Source organism: Cricetulus griseus, chromosome 2 (assembly GCF_003668045.3).
Source record: "Cricetulus griseus strain 17A/GY chromosome 2, alternate assembly CriGri-PICRH-1.0, whole genome shotgun sequence".
Classification (NCBI taxonomy): Eukaryota; Metazoa; Chordata; class Mammalia; order Rodentia; family Cricetidae; genus Cricetulus; species Cricetulus griseus.
The window spans coordinates 31,173,291-31,191,789 of record NC_048595.1 but is presented as its reverse complement, the minus strand read 5'-3'; the positions used below and the strand labels follow the sequence as shown (position 1 = coordinate 31,191,789).

At 41.2% G+C, this 18,499-nt stretch overlaps 1 protein-coding gene across 1 annotated transcript in view; it reads right to left on the bottom strand.

Moving 5' to 3' along the window:
• Smap2 (small ArfGAP2) overlaps positions 1-18,499 on the bottom strand; it is a 47,712-nt gene that overhangs the window by 10,245 nt on the left and 18,968 nt on the right. The window contains exons 2-4 of the mRNA XM_027399157.2: positions 3,377-3,510; positions 1,280-1,365; positions 211-289 (exon numbers count right to left, since the gene is read on the bottom strand). Coding sequence (XP_027254958.1) covers positions 211-289; positions 1,280-1,365; positions 3,377-3,510 — 299 coding nt within the window. The remainder of the gene's footprint in view (positions 1-210; positions 290-1,279; positions 1,366-3,376; positions 3,511-18,499) is intronic.

Genomic DNA, 18,499 nt, shown 5'->3' with positions numbered 1-18,499 from the left:
TACACAAATTCACAGAGATTGCCTGTCTCAGCTGGGATTAAAAGTGTGCACTGCCATGACAGGCTACTTTCACATTTATTAACTGACCCTTTGGGACCACTTTGCTGCTTCACTGGTATTTCATTTATTAAGTGAAAGTCTTTTGAATTCTTCCTGGCCTGATTAAAAAATAAACTGCTAGTATAAACAAAATAAAGATTTACAACCAACCCTAAGGGCATTGATATCCAGACTTCGGTCCATATATTTCTTCTTCTCATATTTATCTCGAATAAATCCTTCAACAGCTCTGCAAATGCTTATTAAGGACAAATCAAGAGTGACTGCAACAGTGGGAATGTGAAGGACCAGTTTGTCCCCATGGCAATGCTCTCCTCTTTCCTTCCTGCCTGGTTTCCCCACAGGACTACTGTCTCTTCATATGCAGCTTCCCTGACCAAAACCTGGAAATCATTCCTTCAAGGTTACTTCAGGTGGTCACCATTTCCTGATGTCCCTTTGGGCCAATGACAGTGGCAAGTGGGATTAATCTTCACTGAGGGTGTGGCATCTGTGGCTGCTGTATTAACCTTCACTGAGGGTGTGGTATCTGTGGCTGCTGTAGGATGCAGGGAGAGCAGTAGGTCATCTGTTTTAAGGCCCTGATCAACAGACTTCAAAGGCACCTAAAGGCCTCCCCAAAACAAGCCTAGGCCCAGCTGCCAGATTCTGACTGATGGGTCTCTGTCACCTAACTGGCTCCACCAACACCCACCAAAGTCAAACACTAAAGAAGTAAAGTGTTTACTTTACTTACAAAGAGGACTGCAAAGTCCCCCTTGAGAAACACCACCTTCAAATGGGCTTGTTCTGTGTTTGTCAGCCCCTGCTGAGGGAATGGAGGAAGAACAAAATTGATAAACTGGCCAAAAATTGTCAGTGCTTTCAGACAAGCTATTTTTTAAAAAGCAGTAAAAATGAGTGCCAGTTTTGGTGCCTGCCAGGGTTCAACAGAGCACAGTAAACTATTCTTTTCATCAAACAACAGTTTCAGAGATTCAGAAACTATTGGAGCTGTCTTTCTATGGAAGAATTCACAGTAAAGTCACTGCAGCCCTAATTACTGAGCTTTCCCTACATGACAATCCCAAATCAGCACACAAATGCCTCTTCTTAGTTGAAGGAGAAAGAAAAGCCAAAGTCTTTGACTAATCCACACAGAGATGCCCAGTCATATCACAGTCCTTGAAGGTTGCCTGGCTCTTCCCAAGCATCAAAACTGCACTCCAGAAAAAGATACGGGTCTATCTGAGGCCGCCGGAAGGTCTCAGGAAGGTAGGCTTCATAGAGACGGTTTGCCTTTCCGTTTCCCATCTCTTGCATGCACTGCAATGAAAGAGAATGAAGAGCAGGTCAGACCAGAGTGCATTCACTGAACCCGCTGTGCAGATGAAGTGCTAACTCCAGAGAGTGGCAGAACCAAGACTGAAACTTGTGGGTTCTGGTTTCCCAATAATTGGTTTCCACAGCTATTCCCTCTCCATGGGTTACTTCAATATTTTTTCTTTCTGTGTATGGCTGTTTTTCTAGCATATATGTCTGTGCACTGTGTGTGTCCAAGGAAGCAGAGGAGAGTACCTGATCCCCTGGGACTAGAGTTACAGACAGTTGTGAGCCATCATGAGGGTGCTGGGAATGGATCCTGGGTTCTCTGGAAGAGCAGCCAGTACTCTTAGTCTCTGAGCCCCTGAACAGTTATTGCTGTTGCTGTTTTTAATTGGAAGATAAGTCTAATAAGAGACAAATAATTCAGTAACAATTCATTTGAAAACCCAAGCTACATAGCTACTCATCAAATTTCTACAGGTACAGCACTAATGGGTACTATGATTCTTAAGTTAATACTTAAGTTAATATTTAAAAATTTCTTTTGGCAGTGCTGAGATTGGACTCAGGGCCTTGAACATGGTAAGTAAATGTTCTACCACTAAGCTACATCCTCGGCCCTTCTAAACTTTCAGGTAACTTATTTAGTTCAATTATCAGTAAATAACATATTTCCCATTAAACATTTAAATAGACCCCTGTGCTGGCTAGTTTTAACTATCAGCTTGATACAACCTAGAATCACCTGGGAAAATAGTGGCCCAAAACCTAGAGTTATAAGCCAAATAAACCCTTTCTTTATTCCTTTATGTTGATTTTGGTCAAGGTTCTTTATCACAGCAACAGAAATGAAACTAGAAGGAAAATGTCACTCACCATTTAGACCTATACAAAGGTCTATAAACACAATCACATCATTTCTAAAGCCTCTGCAGACACTAATTTAAAAAAAAAAACTGATTTCTACCATTAACTTTTATCTAGTGGTTTTCTTTGGAACCTCCTCCATTAATGCTCCTGCCCTCCCCCCCAAAAAAAACCAAAACAAAACTCCAATAAAGTGTCTCAATATAGGAAGAAAATAAAGAACAAAGCTATACCAGGGAACAGATCTCAGGGCATATGGCAACATTAATTTATCTGTCACCCTGAGCTCACCAAGCTAACAGCATGCAAGATTTTATACATGCATTTTAGCAATATAACATTACTCTAAGGCTGGAAGCATAGCTCAGAGGCACAGCTGAAAGTATCTGCCTAGTATGTGTGAGGCCCTGGTTCAATCTCTAGAACAAGGAAGAAAAGTGAGTAGTCTATGATTTGGAAGGTTTTTGTTTTTTGTTTTTTTCAAGACAGGGTTTCTCTGTGTAGCTTTGGAGCCTATCCTGGCACTCGCCCTGGAGACCAGGCTGGCCTCGAACTCACAGAGATCAGCCTGCCTCTGCCTCCCAAGTGCTGGGATTAAAGGTGTTCTTAAACCCAGAAAATTTCCTTCAGGCTATGCAAACACTACCTCACTGAGCTAATACCCTCAGCCCAGAAGGTGGTTTTATTCCTTTGTTTAAATGACTGCCTACATCTAAAACTACAAATGTTATATCTGTAAAAGCCAAAAATCCTAGATGGTCACAAATATCTTGAAAGAGTAATAGTTTTATCAACTAGAAAGACACACCTGTAACCTCAGGACTTGGGAGGCTGAAGTAAGTAAGAGGCCTGCTTTTCTCAAAACAACAACAAGAATAACAATTTTCTGGTTGTGGTGGCACATGCTTTTAATTCCAGAACCCAGGGGGTAGAGACAGGGAGATCTCTGTGAGTTCCAGGCTAGCCAGGGCTACACTGTGAGATCCTGTCCTAAATAAATAAAATAAAAATTAGAATTTGACAAATGTGTTTGACAACTAAATTTCCCTCTTCCTTTCCCCTCACCTTCATGTCCAGGTTAGAGTTCACCTGGAACTATTCATACTCAGGGATAGGAGAAGCTGGCTATCCACTGTGATCATACCTGGATCTGTTCTTGAGTCCACTGGTCGAGGTTCACTGATTTTACCCTGGATATATGTACCCCGAGATTCCTGTGGATCCCAGCACACCGAATGCAGATAAACACGCCAATGTTCCAGGAGGCCCATCGAGGCCCTGTGAAGACAGACAGGACAATCAAGTACAAATTATGATAATGCTCCAGCCATCTGCGATTTAGATTATTAAGCAACATTTATGCTAAAACCAAAACAGAGAGATTTTACTGCAATTACCTTTATATTGACTTTATTCATTCCTATGGATCAACTTTTGATTTTCAGCTTAAATGGTTCGCAGGGCACCACAGAGCTGTGCAGTGGCCACCACTCTATTCTAGAACAGTCTGATCATTCAGAGCCCAAGCCTACTAGCAGGCACCCTGCATCCCTCTCCCCACCGACCCTCAGCTCTCAGGTCTTGGCAATCACAGATCCATTTTCTGACTATGACTTGCCAGTTCAGACACCTAATCTACATGGAACTATGTAACATGTAGACACAGGACAGGTTTTCAGTGCTAAAAAGCCTATTACTGTACTTTGTTACTTGTATGATGAAAATTCCCTTAGAGTGGTGGAAAGGCACGTCACAGTCTCTCTAGCCTGGCACCTTACACCAACAGTGGAGACGCTGTGAAGGTGAGGGGCCTGGATTCAGCTCTCTCCTAGGAAAAAGGATACACACAATGCAGGCCAGCCAGGCTCATGCTGAAACTGAAAACCTTGTGATCCTCTCCTCTCCTCTCCTCCGGCCTATGAAATATGCATCCACAGTCACCTAACAGGATCCTCTTCCCCTGGCCTGATGTCCCCACTTTGCCCAACTGCAGAATTATCTAGATTTACAATTGCCAAATTATAGAATTACTTGAATGCTTATTGGTACAAAAGAGAAATCTCAGATGTGAATTTAATAAGCTGTTGCAGAATCTCTTATCCCCTGACAGTTCTCTTCACCCTAATAATATCTTTGGAAAAATCCCCAAACTCCTCATAATTTTATACGAAAAAAATCACCTACTTTTATATGATAACTGCCAAAGACTGATTGAAAAATCTGGCATAGTTCCCTCTCCATCACTCCTCAGAAATGGATGGCATAAATTAGGCACAGTGTCAAAATTAGAGGCTTTGATAAAGTGTTGAAGTGACTAACTGACTTTCTACAGAGGTTAGCAGGGCCTGTGCTTGGAAACAGACAGTTGTCCAGGCTGTGGATTTTCACAGCACTCTTAATGCACAAATTCTAGAATTCTTTGGGAAGTCTTAGAAATCTGAATCCATAATTATTACCAGAAAGATACAATTTTGATTCAGGTAAAGTTCATTATGGCAAAATACAGCACAGGAGGCGCACATCCTCCTAGTAACCACCAGGGGGTGCTCTATGCTAGAAAGGTTATTGCTATTCTCCTGACAGGCTCAGGTTTCTTCTCCAGGTCCAGAGCCAACTAACTGCACAGTCTTCTACAGACCAACAGACACACAATGACTCATATACTTGTTTCTGGTAGGGGTGTCATACAGATGCAAAATGAACAAGGTTTCTCACGGCACCGAATTCCTGTTTTTGTGAACAGTTTTCAGAATTCCCATATAGTCTTTATCATTTGTAATGGGACCAAATATCACGATTTCGTGTTTCTTTGACATTTTTCCTTTTTTTTAGATTCTGAGTCTTGAAATCAAGACAGTTAAGATGTGGCAGGTGAGATAGCTCAGCAGGTGAAGGTGCTTGCTACAGAGGCCGATGACCTAAATAACCCAGAATCCATACAGAGTACAGAGAGACTGCACTCCCACAAATTGCCCTCTGGTCCCCACACACATGCAGGAGCCCCCCCCCAATAAATAAGTAAATGTAATAACAAGTTTTGGAAAGAAGTTAACTGTGGAATATTAGGCTGTCTGCTTCCTGGGTCTAAGTCAGAGAAAGCAGTTTGCAGTCATCTAAGACTGGCCCTGGCCCCACTGTGGGATTTCTTCATGTACTCCTGGGTTGAAAGTCTTTCTGCCCGAGTCTACAGGGCCCCTTGCAAAGGCCCCAGAACAGAGAAATACAGCAACTATCTTTTAATAAGCAATCAGAAGACAGCCTTCTCTTCCCCTCCCACCCCCACACCCTCCCACATTTTCCCAGTGAAATAGTGAGGCTTCTCATTCCTACCTCACTCAGTCTCTTTCCCCCTCACCCATCCTCCCCAAACCCGAGTCTGAACCAATGACCTCATACATCCTAGGCAACTACTACCCTACAACTTGAGTTCTCTTTTAATTTTCAGCATCTAGACTTATTGGTTACCAACTGCATAATCCATAAGACAGTGAAATCAGGGAAGGAGAAAAGTTACTTAGAGCTCAGTGGTAAAGCACTTGCTTACCATGCTAGACTTTAGGTTCAAGCCTCAGCACCCTTCCCACAACTTATATGGCTGAAAATGTGAGGAAACTGTGTAGTTATTAAAAGTATAACTTTTTAATGGAGCCAGAAAAGACTTAGGTTTGAATGCAACTCCATCAGTGACTACACATATGACCTTCAGAGACTTATACTTCCTAGGTCTCAGTTTCCCCATTTTAAAAAAATATGTATAATAACATCTATCTCCAATTGCCTAGAACACAGGAAACAATAAAAAACAACTGTACATGAGAACCTGGTACAGGGGCTGGAGAGAAGGCTCAGCGGTTAAGAGCACTGGCTACTCTTCCAGAGGTCCTGAGTTCAATTCCCAGCAACCATACGGTGGGTCACAAACATCTGTAATGAGATCTCATTCCTTCTGGTGAGCATGAAGACAGAGCACTCATATACATAAAATAAAAACTTTTAAAAAAGAACCTGGTACACAATGAGGATTCTAGAACACATTTCCCATTCATGCCCACTGAAGGGCCAGTCAACTGATTCACATGTGTATCCCAATACTAGAGAATCCTAGGGGTTTGCGGTTTGTTTTGCTGTTAGCCCTGGTGGGCCTTAAACTTGTAGCAATCCTTCCTCCTCTGCTTCTGCAGCATTGGGATTACAGGCATGTACCACTACACCTGGCTTGCCCCATCCCCTTTAGTTTTGAATAAAATTTACTGTGTTTCATGATATACACTAAACTATAAGATACACGAAAATGGTTACTACAGTGGACTGGACTCAGTTTCAGTATTCCAAGAAACATGAAAATTTACACTACTTTATTTCCTTCAAAATAGTCTGAAATATATCACTTAAACCCCCACTGGCTGCAATCCTTGTCCCTATGCTAACACATGCCCCCATTCAAGCACAAAGGCCGAAGCCTTTGACACCACTGCTGCAAGGCCAGCCTACTTCCGTCCAGTAACCCATGGCAAGCCTGTAATACAAAGACACCACCCTGAAATTAAGCATGGAAAGAGGTGATACGAAGTAATATTCTCAACAATTTTGAAAGCAAAGGGAGTAACCAGTGATCATGAGCACAAGAACAAGGGCTCATTCAGCAGGAACTAAAGAGCAGACTCGGGATGACCTGAACAATATTCAGCATTGACATGGAGCCACTCTAGAATGAAAAATACATGAAAATGAAGGAGGCATGTAGATTTGGTTGATCAACTAGAAAAATCAAGAGCAGAAGTGTCTCCCTAGTTTGGAAAGACTTGGGCTTATACTAACTGTATGCACTGATACCTTATGGCTGGTGTCTCCATGTGTGAAATGAAAGCATGCACACAACGCCCTGCTTATACTCCACTCTGACAGAACCTACATATTGAATAACTGTGGCAGTCTTCCTGAAACCTGCTTTGTTACTAACCGCATTCTCACCAGAGCTGCCAAGGTTAACAAGTGAGAGAGGAGTGAGAATCTTCATCCTCTTATCTATGCCCTGTCCAGTGTTCCCAGAAAATGCCAGAATCTATCAATCTCTTTTAAAAAAGGATTTATTTATCTTCATTTTATATGTGAGTGTTTTGCCTACATGTATTTAAGTATATTGTATGTGTACCTGTTACCTTTGGAGGCCAGACAGGGTGCCCTGTTATTCCCTGTGACCTACCATGTGGGTGCTAGAAACTGAACCCCAGTCTTCTGTAGAAGCAGTGAGCACTCTTAACCACCAACTCATTTCTCCAGTTCCCCCCACTTTTTTTTTCTGGTTTTTTGAAACAGGGTTTCTTTGTGTAGCTTTGGAGCCTATCCTAGCACTCGCTCTGGAGACCAGGCTGGCCTCGAACTCACAGAGATCCGCCAGCCTCTGCCTCCCGAGTGCTGGGAGCCAACACTGCCTGGCGTTCCCCCCACACACACACTTTTTAAAGATAGCTGTCAGTCACCCAAAAGAGTTTTAAACTCACTGTGTAGTTTAGGCTGCTCCCCAAGTGCTGGGATCACAGGTATATCACCACACCTGGTGCCACGTGGTGCTGCTACGCATCACACCCAGGCCTTTGCAACTGCTAGGCAGGCAGTCCGCCAACTATATCCTCTGCCCCAGAAGCTCTCCATCTCTACCTACACCACCTCATCTCGCTCCGCAAGCACTCATTCTCTCAGCATTATTTATTGACTACCCAGGCACAGAGGATGCTGGGAAGAAGAAAGTCAGAGTCTCCAGCCAGATGGAGAGAGAGCAACACAGGTAAATGCCATAAGCAAGAAGACAGGTAAATGTCACGATCATGTGGCAACATGTAGATTGATAAAAAAAAAAAAAAGGGTTAATTTAAATTGTAAGGGCTAGTTTACAACAAGCCTAAGCTATCAGCTGAACATTTATAACTAATAAGAAGTCTCTGTGTGGTTATTTGTGAGTTGGCTGGCAGGACAGATAAATCTGCCTACAGCCTGATCCTACATAATTCAAGGCCAGTGCTGCATTTGTCCCCATCTCAAATAGAAAAAAAGAGAAATGCTTCCATGATATATTGATTTTTGTTTCGTTTTCATTTTTCCAGACAAGGTTTCTCTGTGTAGCCTTGGCTGTCCTGGAGCTCACTATGTAGAACAGGCTGGCACTAGCCTCAAACAAAGATCTGCCTGCCTCTGCCTCCTGAGTGCTGGGATTAAAGGCCTGAGCCACCACCACCACCCATCTATATACTGACTTTTTAAATTAAGTACTAAAACAGTATACATGAACCCATTCTAATATTGCTTAAAGATGAGTCTATATGGCTATCCAGGAAAGGGGTCTAAAGTACACACTGATATTAAAAGTTATTTCTGGGAAATGAGACCACTAAATTCTTTTCTTATTTTCATTTATTTGGCCTGTTTTTCTGCCTTGCTCAGTGAAGGATGGAATAGTTCCCAACATGCTGAGCACTCACAGGAGGGGGACAAGCTAACTGATGAGGCCTCAAAGGCAGAACTTCACCCATGCATAGATGGTGGCTACTGCATGCTCTGGAAGAATATTCTAACAACCAAGGTGAAAACAAATGCCCCAATCCAGAAACAGTGAAGTCCCGACAGGGGCAGAGGCTAGATCATCAGCTCTAGGGAATGACAGAGAATGAGCCTGTGTGGCAAAATCAGTGAGCCAGTAAACACTGAGGCTTCACAATCTTTCTGCTGCCACAGTTCCGTTGGTCACCTACAGGTGACTGTTTTCTGCGGTAAGTACAGCTTGAGCCTCACACATGCTAAGCCAACATTCTACCACTGAGCTATATTCCCAGCACTGTAGGTGATTGGTTTTTAGGTCCTTTCCTATGTTTGGTCACTATGGTACTGTTTGAGTGTAACAACTCAGGGAAGAAAGATTTATATGGACTCACAGTTTCAGGTCTCAGCCCATCATGGTGAGGAGGGAACAGCAGAGCTCATGGAATGCCTGACTGCACCAGCCAGGCCCCACTCTATCTAAGCCCACAGTCTACCAGGCAGTGCTACCAGGCAGATGCAGATCTCCCCTCTGTAGTTAGTCTTCTCTAAACTTTACTCATCTCCTAGGTAGTTCACAATCCATTCAGACTAGCATTACCTTCATACTTATTGACTACCATTAGTGACTTTACAAATGCCAAATGAGGATGTAAAATAAAACAGCTCAGCAAGTAAAGGCTTTGTTGCTATGTCTGATGAGGAACCCACATGATAGAAGGAGAGAACTAACTTCTGCAAGTTGTTATCTATCTCCATATGTATGCCATGGCTTGTGTGCATAGGTATGTGCAGTGTGTGTGTGTGTGTGTGTGTGTGTGTGTGTGTGTGTGTGTGTGTTGTATGTGTGTGTCTGCAAGATAAGTACATACCAAATGAAATGAAAATGCCAAATGAAATAATCAAATTATAAACATATTAGATGTTAGTGAAACTAAAATAGTCAAATTCTGTTCATGAGCCTGAAACTGGCACTGAAACTACTTTAAATGTGATAATGTCCTGGTTGGTTTTTGTCAACTTGACACAGACTTAGACATATCTAGGAGGAAGGACTCTTAATGGAGGAAATGCCCCATTGGCCTGTAGGTACATTTATGGAACTTTTTTTTTTATTAATGGTTGATATGGGAAATTAGGAAGGGCTGCAAGAGGTATGTTTACCAGTCTGTTTTAATTTATTCAAAAAAAGCATCCATCCAGCTCCCTATACCAAAATAACAGTAAGCAGTAACTTCTGTAAATACAAGCAATTTAAGGAACACGAGACTAAAACAGGACTTGCTCAATCAAGCTCTGCTCTCAGAATGCTCTGAACAGAAGCCACTTGTTCCCTCTGGGCCATCTTACAAGAGTGTTGTTTCTGTCTGTCAAAAGGAATATGGTTCACATGTACAAAGTCAAGAAAAGAATAGAAGTTAAACTTCCTAAATGTCTGAGACAAAGAAAGCAGAAACATTTCTCAGGTCACTTAAGTGATGAAGGAGAGTACTACACTAAGGAGTTTAAAAGTCAGAGGTACAGCTGGGCACACACCTTTAATTCCAGCACTTAGGAGGCAGAGAAGGAGGTCTCTGTGAGTTCGAGGCCAGCCTGGTTCCAGTACAGCCAGAGCTACACAGAGAAAACCTGTCTCAAAAAAAAAAAAAAAAAAAACTACTAATTCATATGCCATAGTATAGCCTTCATCCAGCAGCTGGTGGAAGTAGAAGCAGACACCTAGAACTAAACTTGAACTGAACTGAAATCCAGTAGCAGAGAAGGACTGATGAGCAAAGGGGTCCATACCAGGCTGGTGAAACCCACAGAATCAGCTGACCTGAACAAGGGAGAGCTCTTGGTCCCCAGACTGATAGCTGGGAAACCAGTATGGTACTGATCCAGACCCCCTGAATGTGGGTGTCAGAGAGGAGACCATGGGAATCTACAAGGCCTCTTGTAGTGGATCAGTACTTATCCATAGCATAGGAATGGACTTTGGGAGCCCATCCCACATGGAGGGATACTCCCTGAGCCTAGACACAAGGGGGAGGGCCTAGGCTCTATCCCAAAGTATATGACAGACTTTGAAGACCCCCCCTTACAGAAGGCCTCCCCCCCTGGGGAGCAGAAAGGGTATGGGATGGGTAGGGTGTTAGTTGGGGGGGTGGGGGAGGAGGGGAGGGAGAGGGACCTGGGATTGACATGTAAAATAATTTTCTTTCTAATAAAAAGGAAAAAAAAAAACTAAACTAAACCAAAGTCAAAGGTACAGGGGCTGGAGAGACAGCTCAGCAATTAAGAGCAGTGGCTGCTCTTCCAGAAGACCAAGGTTCAATTAATTCCCAGCACTCAAATGACAGTCTTCATACATGCATACATGCAGGCAAATCAACAGTGCACCTAAAATAAAAGTAATTTATAAATCATTTTTAAAAAAATCAGAGGGCTAGAGAGATGGCTCAGCTGTTAAAGGCTAGGCTCACAACCAAAAAAAAAAAAAATCAGAGGTACAAATAACCTTGGACCTCAATGAGCCCAGCTTCAACTGGATGCAGGAGACCCTTCAGGTTAGCAGCTTTAACCTGTGGGTTGTGGCACCTTTGGGAGTCGAACAACACTTTCACAGGGGAAGCATATCAGATATTTACAACTCATAACAGCAGCAAAAATCACAGTTATGAAGTAGCAATAAAAAGTAATTTTATGGTTGGGGTTATCACATTATAAGGAGCTGTACTAAAGGGCTGCATCATTAGGAAGGTTGAGAGCCACTGCTTTAAGTAATCGCTGGTTCTGGGGTGACTAGTGAGTTAGGGACTAGCAGGCTCTAGTGTTAGATGGCACAGACTTCTGGCTAGCTAGCTGCTTGCTCTAGCTAGGTTCCAGTCATCTGTGGGGACCACTTCCATCTCCCAGGGGTGCTCTTCACTTCTCCCAGATTTACATAAGATATGCAAAACAAAGGTGGAGGCTAGGAGATTCTAGCAGCGCTTCTTATAGTCAACCAAAATACAAGCCAGTTGAGTGGACTTAATCAAGGGATCAATAAGCAAACAGATGCAGCAACTGGATTGCTATGGGGTCAGTGGAAGTGCAAAGCAACCTCACCTCATACCAGGAACCAGGAAAAGGAGGTTAACCAAATAGAACACTGCCAAGTATCCACTGATGAAATGATATCCAGTGTTGATCTGTGCCTGTTTCAGCAGCCAACAGGGCTTTTCTCAAAACACAAAACAATTATCCCAAAAGTGAGAGAATAAAATTCATAAAAAACAAAACAAAACAAAACAAAACAAAACAAAACAAAAAACAACTATTTGGATCCTTCTGAGAATTGTAAGGAAAACACCAATCTCCAGAGTCCCTCCATTCTATACCGATGCAAACAAATCGGGTAAGGCAGGGTATAAAACAGGAGATTTTAAGTAAAGTGGTTCAAAGTCCTTATAACTGAGCAAATGGCAGAAATGTATGTTCTTCTAATGGTACTAATGGACTTTACAGAACCTCTCAATATAGTTACCGACTCTATCTTACACATTGAAACGTCTGAATTTATTTCTGATGATACAGAGTTAACTTCATTAAATAAATGAAGTTAACTCTGTATCATCAGAAATATACAATTACTAGAAATAATCAGGAATAGGACTCATCCTATATATACAAAACACACATCAGATCCCATATGGGTCTGCCAGGTCCTCTAGCACAGGGTAATGATGAAATTGATCAATTATTAATAGGAAGTGTGCTGAGGCCTCAGAATTTCATAAAAACATCATGTGAATAGAAAAGGTTTAAAAAAGGTGGTACACGCCTTTAATCCCAGCACTTGGGAGGCAGAGGCAGGCAGATCTCTGTGAGTTCGAGACCAGCCTGGTCTACAAGAGCTAGTTCCAGGACAGCCTCCAAAGCCACAGAGAAACCCTGCCTCGAAAAACCAAAAAAAAAAAAAAAAAAAAAAAAAATCCTACTTGTTTCTTCTATAACCAAACTCCTTTACCAGCAGGAAGTAACCCTAAAGGTATACAAAGAAATGAAATTTGGCAAATGGATGTGTTTCATTTTGTAGAATTTGGAAAATTAAAGTATGTACAAGAGACATATTTTCAGGATTTCAATGGGCAAGTGCTTTGAGCTTTAAGCTCTGAAAGGGCCAATTCTGTAATTACACATCTATTAGAAATAATAGCTATTATGGGTATACCTGCACAAATAAAAACTGACAATGCTCCAGCATGTCTCCAGCAAATTGAAATAGTTTTTTAAATATTATAACATAAAGCCTATAATAGGTATACCACACAACCCTACAGGACAAGCAGTTGTTGAGAGATCTAATCACACCTTAAAGGCTCTATAAACAGGCAGGGTGAACCAAGACACTCCCCTCCCCCAAAAAAGATTGCATAATGCTTTACTAACCTTGAACTTTCGTAATGCTAATGAGAAAGGTACAAAGCCATGGAAAGACATTGGACAACAGAAAAAACTTCTGAGCTAGATCAGCTGGTGTACTCCAAGGATGTGTTGACCTCAGAATGGAAATCAGGATATGTGCTATGGGGAAGGGGTATCACTTTTGTTTCTACACAAGAAAAGCTATGGATACCATCAAAGCTAATCAAGATTCGATTTGAACAGGAGAAACCCCTTGATGAGGAGAAATGATAGGTGATCCACCAAAGTAAACCCCACAAGTTGTAAGGAAACCTCGCAAATGGTTGGGGAAGTGTTCTGTTCTTGTCTTTGCAGAAAAACAGAAAATACCCATCTTCAAGAAACCAGAAGATGTTGGACATGTAGATGCTTAAAGAAGAAAGGATAGCTATCTAAAAAAGAATCATCAAACAAAGAAGAATCTGACTTATGGTACCAATATCCAATACAGAGTAAAATATCACTACCTAAAACACCTATTATCTCCTTACTCCTGGTATAGTGGCAGTCCTAATTCACTTAAAAATCAAAGCTGACTTTGGAGTTGGACTTTGGCTCTCTCTTTCTCTAAATCCAAGCATGTTGTTAAAAGAAAAATTCAGTTTCTGTCTCATATAAGAAGAGCCAACTGGAGGCTGGAGAGATGGCTCAGAGGTTAAGAGCACTGTCTGCTCTTCCAGGGGTCCTGAGTTCAATTCCCAGCAACCATATGGTGGCTCACAACCATCCGTTATGAGATTTGGTGTCCTCTTCTGGTGTGTAGATATACATGGAAGCAAGCAGAATGTTGCATGCATAATAAATAAATAAATAAATAAATAAATAAATAAAATCTTTAAAAAAAAAAAGAAGAGCCAACTGGTGTGAGACAGAAGAAAACAAAAATCTAGGGGCTATTGTTGTCAAAACTCTGTTATCTCTCAAAACTCTAATTTTCCTCGTAATTATTTTCATCCTTTTTGGTACCTTTCCTTGTTTTCATACCTACAAAATTTAAACTTTTCATTTTGATATTAATGGTTAAGTGTTCCACAGTGAATAATAAAATTTCCTAACAGCAATCTCTGAAGTCTCCAGAAAGAAGATGGGGCCCCACAACATCGATACCACTTAGTTCAAAATGATGTCTTTGAACTAGTAATCACCACTCAAGGATGGGTTTTGAACTAAAACTGCTCTAGACAATTCCAGATTAGCTAATTGGGATGGTCCACCTTTTTGTAACACTCTGAACAGGGCTTCAGATAAAAACTTCAGATAAGCATCACCTGCTATTCAGAGGCCAGCTACAAATGTTACAGCTACTCCTCTTGAGTCTTAACCATTGCTTTAGTTTTGTTTTGTTTTGTTTTGTTTTGTTTTTGTTTTTTTTCCCTACAGGATCCTATAGAGACACCTTGCCCCCATGACAGCTGGAAGTAACTCTAAGAAAGCAATTCCCCCTTTCCCTACAGTTGGCTTAGAAGGTGTTTTGTTTTCTTCCAAGGACATGGATAATTGTCACCTGCTTAGGGTTGGTTTTAAGTTGTGTAGAGTTGGGGGTGAAAAATGATGTTCAGAATCAGGAATCTCTTTTAGAAAAGTATAAAGGGAATGCATGGGATTCGATATAGGTAGATTAGTATCTCTTCTTGTGAACTACTTTAGCAACTATTAGCTATAGACAACTTACATTGTTACTGGTTCTTGTATATTGATACTTATGTAAATTTTGTATTCCTGTCTTGGATAATTTGTATGTTGTTTTAAGCTTGAAATTATATTTGTGATACTATGTAGGCTCCTCTTCCTGTTTACCATGTTTTTGCACACAGATGTAAAGTTATCTTTATCATATTGTATGGATATATGTTTCTACATATGCTTAAGATATTTTGTATATTGATACAATTTAGGATGTTCTTATCATTTTGCACTATACAGTTCTACCTCTGGTCAAGATATTTCAGTTTTATCTCTGATCTAGAGATTTACACATATATGTATATAGTTACAAGTTTGAGGTCATTGTCCACATGCTGTACATCTGTTTAAAGATTGCTTAATTTATATATGGGAAGCTTCAGTCAGTAAGCAATATATGTTCTGAGAATTACAGATTATAGCCATCCATGTTTTTTATACCTAGCAATTTTAGTCAGGTTCTCTTTATGCTCAGAGATGTACTCAACATAGATATTTGATCTTCAAACACCTCAAAGACCTACAGAATAATGGCATTTAAATGTAATAATTTAGAACTCTACTGACATAAGACACAATTGCTCCTTCAGCACCAAGCAGTTCCCAAGAGTATGATGGGCACTGATGACACTCCATTTGGAGTTTGTTTTCTTCTTGGCAATACTTTCCTTTTGGGCAAAGAACTGCCCTTGCCTTGACTACTGACATTGGACATGATGTCCTAACTGTAAAACAGGAGATAAACAAAAAGAAACTGCTGAATCTTGTCAAGTCAGGGTAGGACAGTCGTTTCAAATTTTCCTGCTTCTGATATGGTCTGTCAGATACTTTAGGCCTTAGCCAAATTTAGTTGCCCCAACGTTACTGTGAGACCTTGGGTGTCTGTCTAGGTAGTCTGCTGTTTGTGTCATTTCTTGCACCTTTAGGAAGTCATCCACTTGCACTTCCTGCTTACCCTAGTAATGTTATTTTCCTTCTCAAGTCTTTCATGAGATTGAAGACTAGATAGTCACATCTAACTACTCTCTTACCTTAGGCTAGAGCATATTAGGTACAAGACTTAGACTTTCCAGAATAGGACAGCTATCAAAGAAATCTCTGTTATTGCCATTACCCTGAGATTGAACATTTAGTGTGTGTTTCTTGCTTAATGTTGCTCTTGCTGGTATTAGGTCTAAATTTGTACATGTTTTTACATTTTTTCTCCTGGACTATACTTAATATTTATTATCATTGTACATAGTTTTTGTATCAGGTTTAGAACCCTTTTATTTAGACAAAAAGGGGAAATGTAGTAGTATCTTGTTTCGCCAGTGGACTTGCAGAGGTACAAATGTGTGCAAATGTGACTCCTTATAAGGAAGAGGGGTTGGCTCGCTCTCTTGGGCTGTGGTAGAAGCATCTGGAAGGGCAGAGACTGCATCTTCAGGAGCAGGAAGACTTCAGAAATTGCTTACCTTCATTGTGTGAGTGCTCCCCTAATAAATACCTGTTAATTATTTATCTGGGTTTTGTGGACTCCCAACCCCCTTCAAAATTATCAAGAAATTACTAAAGTCTTAGGCAAGAAAAGAAGGAGGATTCTCCATCTTTCTCAAGTGGTAGCCTTGATTACAAACTGTGATGCTACCTTGTCTTGCCTCTGCTCCCCGAAAGGAAGGGTCACAAAAGAAAATACCACTGAAAACCACGAAAGGATTACGGAAAGGAATACAAGTCCACAGCAATCTAACAGTCAAAATGCCAGGAAGTATCACCAGGAATTTCCCATAAATTCTAGGAAACCCCAGTACTTGCTCTGAACTAGTTACCTGTCTGATCCCTACAATCCATAGAATTAAAGATATGCTAATCAATTATGTGACTTTGTCAACTCAATTCTTCAAAAGTTAATTCCCTTAGATTAGATTATCTCTAAAATCTAGCTCTTTTGAAACATAGTTAAAATGTTCTAAAATTCATTAAGCTGCTAGGCCTGGGGGTGTGGTCCTATATTACCAGCTACATGTAATCTTGTAATCCTAGCCACTGCTGAGGGAAAATTGCAAATTCAAGGTCTGCCCAATTAGCTGAGTTTGACAATATTTCAAAACTACTACTAATAATAATAATAACAATAATTTTTTTCTTTTTCCTTCTTGGTTTCTTTTAAGATTTTATTTATTTATTATGTATATAACATTCTGCTTCCATGCATATCTGCACACCAGAAGAGGGCACCAAATCTCATAACAGATGGTTGTGAGCCACCATGTGGTTTCTGGGAATTGAACTCAGGACCTCTGGAAGAGCAGTTGGTGCTCTAAACCTCTGAGCCATCTCTCCAGTCCCTCCTTCTTGGTTTTTGAGTCAGGGTTTCACTGTGTAGCCCTGGCTATTCTGGAACCCGCTGTGTAGACCAGACTGGCCTGGAACTCAGAGATCCACCTGACCTTTCATCCAGAGTGCTGGTATTAAAGGTGCGCACCACCACCACCACCACCCAGCAATAATAATAAATTTTAAGGGAGAAGTAGTACTGGCAGATTGCTTGCCTAGCATGCTTGAGGTCCTGAGATGGATCCCTAGCAAGTGTGCATGCATACACACACACACACACACACACACACACCCTAAAATACAATACCAACAAAACATTAAAATACTAAACTGCATGGTGGCCCAAGCACTTGGGAGGCATCTCTGAGTTCCGAGGCCAGCTGGGACTACAGAGCAAGTTCCAGGACAGTTGGGGCTACACAGAGACCCTGTCTTGAAAAACAACTCATCAGACAGAAGAGCTCCTGTATGTGGTAAGTTACTGATTCCAACAAGAGCTTCCTAACAGCCACAAAAATCTACAGCTATATATGTGGAAACAACATGTTGCAACTTATGTATGTGTATGCAATTTTCATGTCAGTAATGCCTTAATTTAAATAATTTATGCACAAGGCCTTGGGCTAAACTCCCAGCACCAAAGGAAATGAACAGTCTCTAGCTGGGTGGCCGAGCATGGCTGTGGTAGTGCTATCTGAAACTTTGGGACAAAGTCTCTTGGCATTTCCCTAGGAAATTCTGGTATGTGCTGCTATGATTTATTTTCTTAAATAATGAACACACATATTTTAAGGAAAGAGAAAAAAGCTGGTCAAATGACTTCCTGCCTGTGTTGAAGAATCTTGTGAAGTCAGGAAGACTGGATGAATTGCCCAACCACGGAAGCCCAAAGCTACTTCCAATAGAAACCAGTCTTCTAAACTTACAAACCACTAAGTATTGTCAATTTTGATTTTGGTTTTGTTTCCTTTTGAGACAGGTTCTATGAAGCACTGGCTGTCCTGGAACTCACAGAGATCTGGCTGCCTCTGCTTCCTCACTGCTGGGATCAAAGGTGTGTGTTACCATGCACAGTGAATATGGTAAAATTTAATGAAAGAGCTGAACATGATTTCTATTCTTGGAATCTCAGTTCTCAGGAGGCTAAGGCTGTGAGTTCTAGGTCAACAACAACAAGAAGACAGGAATGAAAAACTTTCAAGGGTACTAATGGATAGTGAGCTGGAGACAGCTACCCTCAGGACAGGTTGAACTACAATACCCAAGAAGCCTCAGGAAAGAAGCAAAAAGTGTAGGAACTGAACAA